General features: G+C 46.2%; 1 protein-coding gene across 1 annotated transcript; it reads left to right on the forward strand.

The window, feature by feature from the left end:
- Positions 1–331: 331 nt before the first annotated feature.
- CCT8 (chaperonin containing TCP1 subunit 8) lies at positions 332–2,176 on the forward strand. Its single transcript, XM_050189192.3, has one exon. The coding sequence runs from the start codon at positions 509–511 to the stop codon at positions 2,138–2,140; it is 1,632 nt and encodes a 543-aa protein (XP_050045149.2). The 5' UTR covers positions 332–508; the 3' UTR covers positions 2,141–2,176.
- Positions 2,177–6,733: the final 4,557 nt, after the last annotated feature.

Genomic DNA, 6,733 nt, shown 5'->3' on the forward strand with positions numbered 1-6,733 from the left:
CAAACAACCACAAGCTAGAATTTTTACTTTTCAGAACAGCCACAATAAGGACGAAGGTATGCTAGAAAGTGCCTTTACATCCCTGTTTTAAATGGCCAGTGCGGTTCACAATAAGTACGAAGGTATGCTAGCAAGTGCCTTTACATCCCTGTTTTAAATGGCCAGTGCGGTATTGTTTTCGGTGTTTTGGTAGATTTCCGCACAAGGTTGATGCAGTTTTCGTAACGAAGACAGCGCCAACACATAACCGTGGCCGATCCATTGGTGGGCATCGATCCAAAGCCAAAAAGCATACGGAGCCAACGGTTTAAATGCCGTCAGCGCCCCTGTCACGCTGCGCCAAATTAGGGAATCTATCCGCGGCCGGCGCATTGTCACCACTGGCGGAGCACGAGGTTTTCATTGAAAGTGCGATTTAGCGTTCGTACTCGCTAAGTTTTTCATTCGATAGTGCTCAGAGGAGAATTTGCGACTACTCGAAGCATTTCTACAAAGCTCAGCCACGATCATGTCGTTCCGTGGGGCTGGTTCGTCAGCTCTTTCGCAGATGCTGAAAGAAGGTTCTCGACACTACCAGGGCGTGGATGAGGCCCTCTTTCGAAGCATTGAGGCCTGCGTCGAGCTTGCTCGAAGCGTCGCGTCTGCCTATGGACCAAACGGACTGAACAAGATGGTAATAAACCACTTGGAAAAACTCTCCGTGACCAGCGATGCTGCCACCATTCTCAATCAGCTCGAGGTACAACACCCCGCCGCCAAGCTGCTCGTCATGGCGTCTCAGATGCAAGAAGCCGAGGTGGGTGACGGAACAAATGCGGTAGTTTTGTTTGCCGCGGCGTTATTGGAAAATGCCGAGGAGCTTGTTCGAAGTGGTCTCACGCCCGTGCAAGTGGCTGAGGGTTATCAGCTCGCGCTGAAAAAGGCTCTTGATCTTCTGCCCGAATTGAGAGTCGATGAAGTGCAGGACATGCACAAGCCGGATCAAGCTATCAAGGCGGTTCGCACTGCTATGTCAAGCAAGCCTTTGGCTGGCGCTGATTATTTGGCCAAGCTGGTGGCTGAGGCATGCCAGGCGGTGCTTCCGGAATCCGGTGCTCTCAACGTAGACAACGTTCGCGTCTGCAAGGTACTTGGATCGGGTCTCGACCAGTCTCAGGTGGTCCTCGGCATGGTTTTCAAGCGGCAGGTCGAAGGCGACATCACCAAAGCCCGCGATGCAAAGGTCGCAGTCTACACATGCGCCGTAGACACACTGCAGACTGAGACGAAAGGTACAGTGCTAATCCAGTCGGCGCAGGAGCTGAGGAACTTCTCGCGGGGCGAAGAGAACATGCTTGAGGCGCAGATCAAGGCCATCGCTGACGCCGGCGTCAAGGTGGTGGTCAGTGGCGGCAAAGTGGGCGACATGGCGCTCCACTACCTCAATAAGTACTGCCTGATGGCGGTGAGGCTGCTTTCAAAGTTCGACGTGCGCCGCGTGTGCCGCGTCGTGGGCGCCACTGCGCTGCCCAAGCTTACCGCACCGCGCCCCGAAGACCTTGGCTTATGCGACTCCGTCTACCTTGACGAACTGGGCGACACGCCAGTGGTGGTGTTCCGCCAGGAGGGCCGCCAGACCCGCGTGGCCACCGTGCTGCTGCGTGGCTCTACCGACAGCCTGCTGGACGACGCTGAGCGCGCAGTGGACGACGGCGTGAACGCCTTCAAAGCAGCCACCAAGGACGGCCGCCTTGTGCCTGGTGCAGGCGCCGTCGAGGCGGAGCTGGCCCAGCGCCTGGCCACTTGGGCAGACACCTTGCCTGGCCTCGAGCAGTACGCAGCCCACAAGTTCGCCCAGGCCCTCGAGTCTCTCGTCAGGACTCTGGCACAGAACTCTGGTGCTTCCAAGCCCGAAGAACTTGTGGCTCAGATCCAAGCAGCTCACAACCAGGGCGATCCCAATGCCTGCCTCAAGGATGAAGGCCTGGGAGATGCTGTGAAGAATGGCCTCTTGGACCTTCTGATCACGAAGCACTGGAGCCTCCAGTATGCGACCAATGCTGCTTCTACGGTTCTCCATGTTGATCAGATCATCATGGCCAAGCCAGCTGGAGGGCCCAAGGGAAAGCCTGAAAGAGGGGACTGGGATGATGACAAGTAATCAGTAACCAAATAAAATGCCTCTCCTGCCTTTGTACAGTGTAACCATTTTTCATCTGCTTTGCTGCCATTGAAAAGCTTGATGGGGCTGCAGAGCAAGCCTTATGACTGTGGACACGAGCATGCAGTAGCTGTTTATGGCTTGTCTAAGAAACAATGGGAGAAACTACTAAAGTTAAAAACAAGATAGCCGTTTAGATTCGGTGGAGCCAAAGGAAAACGTTGCTGCAGTTCATTACGGCCCCAGCTATCTTATGTTCTTTATGAAATTAGGCAGTGTGATAAAGCTGGCAGATCCCATGTACTCTGGAAATCGATGTTAAGCGAAGCACTGTGCAGGGAGCCTGCCAAGCTAATGAAATGACCATGAGGGCACCAAGATGTAGGCGGCTGCTTCATGACCTACATGCCACGCATGTCGTGACCGATCATTTATGTTCGTCGTATACTCGTGTCATACTATGCCAATTTTAGTGCATATCAAGATGTAGGTGGCTGTTTCATGACCTACATGACACACAAGCCATGATAGCTATGACATGACCAATACGTTTATGATCATCATACACTCTTGTCATACTGTGCCAATTTTGGAACATACCAAGTTGACAAAACGACCATGAGAGCACAAGACATAGGCAACTAGATAGATACTGTCAAAGTGGCGAATGTTTGCCAAGAAATGCTTCGCATTTAAGATTGGTTCAGGATGACTCGTAGAACACGGCTGGTTCAGGATGACTCGTAGAACACGGCTCCTGTTGTGAAGTTCCACATGATTATGCAACTGAGTTACGGATATTGTGTTTTCATTAAAATATTGCTTTTCAGAGCAACTCGGGAAGTATTGACACATTCTGTTTGGACAAGATGAATGAAAGTTGTGTGGCAAACTGGTGTAAGATGGGTGCCATGAATGTTGATTTAATTAGAGAAGGTCATTAGGCTTCCAGTCCTGTCATGAACACTATCAAGCCACATGAATTTTGTCATTTGGTCATTGGCGATAAGACTTTGGCATATCAAATTTCAGGCATGAAATGACAACAATGCAGTGAAAGCACAGCTAGTCTACTGCGCTAATTAAGCTCTGCACAATAAAGTCTGCAGTAAAAGCATTAGAGTTGTCTTTATGGATAGTGAAAGACTGCTTCCAAGACAAACTGAGGCTTTGAAATTGAACCGTGGATGGTGTTATGGTAGCTTTGCAGTGATATTAAGTAGCTTCAAGGCTTGCCAAGCATTCATAAGCTTACTTACTTCTATAAGACAACATTATCACATAAGCTAAGCAGCTTCATGTTTCCAAAAGGTTGCAAGAACCCTCTGCTGGCTTGAATTGCACTAGAGATCATTGCCTGGACAATGTAGGTGATTTCTACTGTAACAGTTTTTGAGTCCTGAATGCTTGAAGCCAAGAAAGCAATCGTATGATAAATTACCTGTGGCTTTAATTGAAACGCAGTGATAGCTGGGGTCGAAGGGCACATCATCAAGCCCCATTAGAAATTTTGGTTGTAAACTGGACACTATAAAGTGTTGTCTAGGGAGTGTTGTACCACAAGAAATTTTCAAATTGCTTCATTATAAGAGGAGACAGGAGGAATTGAAATGTTGCATCTCCATGCTGCCCAGTAGCAAGTAATACTACCGACATAGATAACCTCTCCCTTTGGCTCAACTAGCATCTGCAAGAGCAACATTCCTTTCCTAGATTCTCTCATATCGAAGCTGAAGGGCTGTGTCACATTCAGGTGACGAGCCCCGCCCCCTTTATTTCTTTTTGTTTTTTGCAGTGTAGCTGAATTCCACTAGACATAGTATTTTCACTACATGCAACCAATGAACTCTGGCAAACACTATTCGGATTTGCACATGCTGCATTGGATGAGTTAGTTATCAAAGTCTTATTTCATAATAGGCGACTTTTCAGGCAGTGTGTCTTACCTAAGGAATTTATGCGTTTGCCCCTGATTTTTTTTTGTTGGGAAGGAGGGCTCGTTTGAGAGGAAGGATGCACAAGCTTTCGTTTGAAATTTGAGCTGTTTTGGTACCGGCGCCAGTTTAATACTTTGCAGACAAGACCGTTAGCGTGTGATGTACACACCTCACTTGTCTGTCCGCAATGGCCAAATCTTGTGAGGGTTCCTTTATAAAGAATGTTCTATATCTGCCTCCGTGGCAATGAGTGATGCTGGCTAACGCTCACGGGGTCAGATCTTGTACAGATGCACAAATCGCCATAAAAGTGAACAGTGGGACAGCTGTCGCTGCAGCTTAATTGGTAGAGTGTAGCAGATGTAGTGCAGAAGATGTGGGTTCTGCTCTCATCAGCAACAAGTTTCTTTTTTCATTCACTTTCATCTTTCTATGTTATAATTTCTACATTTCAACAAACACTGGAGGAAATTTCACCCATGCTTTCCTTGACTTTATTGTCTGATGGCTTAATGTGGTTGTGTATAATAAAAAAATTGAGCCCCTCTGTTCTCATTTCTGAGCTGTTGTCATTGAAATGTTTATTATGATGGACTGCAGATTGCCTTTTCACTTGTCATCAGGTGGGAACAAAAATGATGCTTCTTTCTTGTACTTAATCTCTTAGACCTGCCTTCCAGATGACTCTGAGAAGAGAGTGAAAGGTTGCCTTCCAGTGCAGGTGCCCCTCTTTTGGTCAAGAGCAGCCTTTGAAAATGATGGCCACGATGCCTTCGGCAAGATGCCTGTGGCTTTTTGCCACTGAGGTTGTGTCTAACAGTTCTGGATAAGGCACTTTGTACTGGAAGCAGTTACAGTATGATGCCTCTTTGCCAATTGTAAACTGGTGTGAGCATTTAACAACAATGTTGCAGTCTTAGCTAGAATTTGGTGGTGACATACTGATGCCCATCAAGAGTAGGTGGCAGGAAAGGGTAATTTTCGTTCAAGCTAAGATTATGAAGGGTGTGTCACCTTAGTGCACTTGTCTGACTATTTCCTCATACTTGGCTTCAGATACTGAGTTGTAGTTGCTAGTATAAAAGGCTTGTCACCTTCGTTTGTGTGTCTGCCGATTTTCTCGTAGTTGGCTTCATTCAACAAGTCATCGTAGTTGCCGTTTCTGAGTGGCCCTGAGGTGGTTCCATGGTGTTCTAGTAGTTCTGAGGTTGCCTCATGAGTGCTTCATTGCCAGGAGTTACTTTGTGTCGAGGGGCTCACCGAAGTGTAATGTTACTGCTTGCTGGAGCAGCTGTGCCTTTTTGTGTATGCATTGGACTGTGCGGCTGCACAATGACTCCTAACAGCATACAGTCACCACTTCTTTAGAGTCCAAGTAGATCATATGTTTTGATGGGGTCATGTCAATGGTCTTTAGCTTGGCTTCTTTTATTCATTCATTCAGCCTCATTCAGACAAACAGCTGCCTAGGGGACTGGCACAAAGAGTGAAAAATCCTGATGTTGCATCTGTCCCTCAAAACCGCTTTACCTGCCTACACATCTCAGCATTGACTTAACCAAACAAAATTTGCACAGATGTCAGAAAAAAGAAATACATGGTGATTAGCTACTAGAAGTGCAGCGATTAGACGTTAAAACATATAACAAATGGTGTACATATGAAAGCATAATGAGCATTTAACCTGGGACTGCATCGAAAAAAGAAAAAAAGATTGTGATGACACACGCAATATATGTATGACAGCAGAAGCAGTAAACATGGTGTGAAGTTAGCTTTCGGTTGCTAGTAAGTAGGCTTGCATAAAAAAAAATGAATAGAAGCACTTCCATCAGCTAACGTGTTTACAGAAGGGTGTTGATTTAGGAACTGTGGAATTTGGTTTGCCAATTTGTGTGTGCTGTAATTAGTACAAAGCCTATCTTTTTTTGTAACTGTTGTGTCCCAAATTGCGGCTGTAATCCTTCTAAAAAAATTGCTGAAAAAATTCTCTTGGATTGAATTTCACCTCATGGTGTACAATCACTGCAAATGTTTTATATCTGATATTATTCATTATTAGTTGTTCACGTCTTCTAAAAAGGAGCGCTGTATGTGAGCAAAATGACACTGTTTCTTTGAAATGCAAATTCTTTTTTTGAAATAGATGTGTGTACCTAGCTTAGGTTGTTGTTTGTCGTCAAGACGGCATTAATGAAGCTGCCAATCTATTCTTGTGTAGTAAACATGCGTATTTAGACACACTGGTAATAAGCCATGTTCAGGCTCAGGGAACATTCTTCCATAGCTAGTTGATGTGGCCGGACCAGTCTTAAGTCTGATGAAGTGTTTGGCAGTTTCTTGCTAAAAATGAAAGATTCTGGCATTGGTGTTGAGGAATTAAAAAAGGAAGTTGAGTCCTGTCAATCAAGTGCACAACACTTGAATAAACGTGTCGAGGACTTGCGTGGCCAATATGCCTCATTGGTAAATGGGAATAAAGAACTAAAAACTCAACACCACTCACTCATTCTTAAGGTCGAAGAACTTGAGCAATACTCACGCCTCAGCAATGTTGAGATCAAGGGCGTTCCCTATTCCCAAGGGGAGGACTGCATCACAATCATGGAAACGCTAGGGAAGAAAGCTGGATGTCCCATATCGCCTAATGATCTCG

This window comes from Dermacentor andersoni, chromosome 2, assembly GCF_023375885.2.
Source record: "Dermacentor andersoni chromosome 2, qqDerAnde1_hic_scaffold, whole genome shotgun sequence".
Taxonomy (NCBI): Eukaryota; Metazoa; Arthropoda; class Arachnida; order Ixodida; family Ixodidae; genus Dermacentor; species Dermacentor andersoni.

Coding starts and splice junctions, on each gene's coding strand:
- CCT8 (XM_050189192.3), top strand. CDS start 509: ATGTCGTTCCGTGGGGCTGGTTCGTCAGCTCTTTCGCAGATGCTGAAA.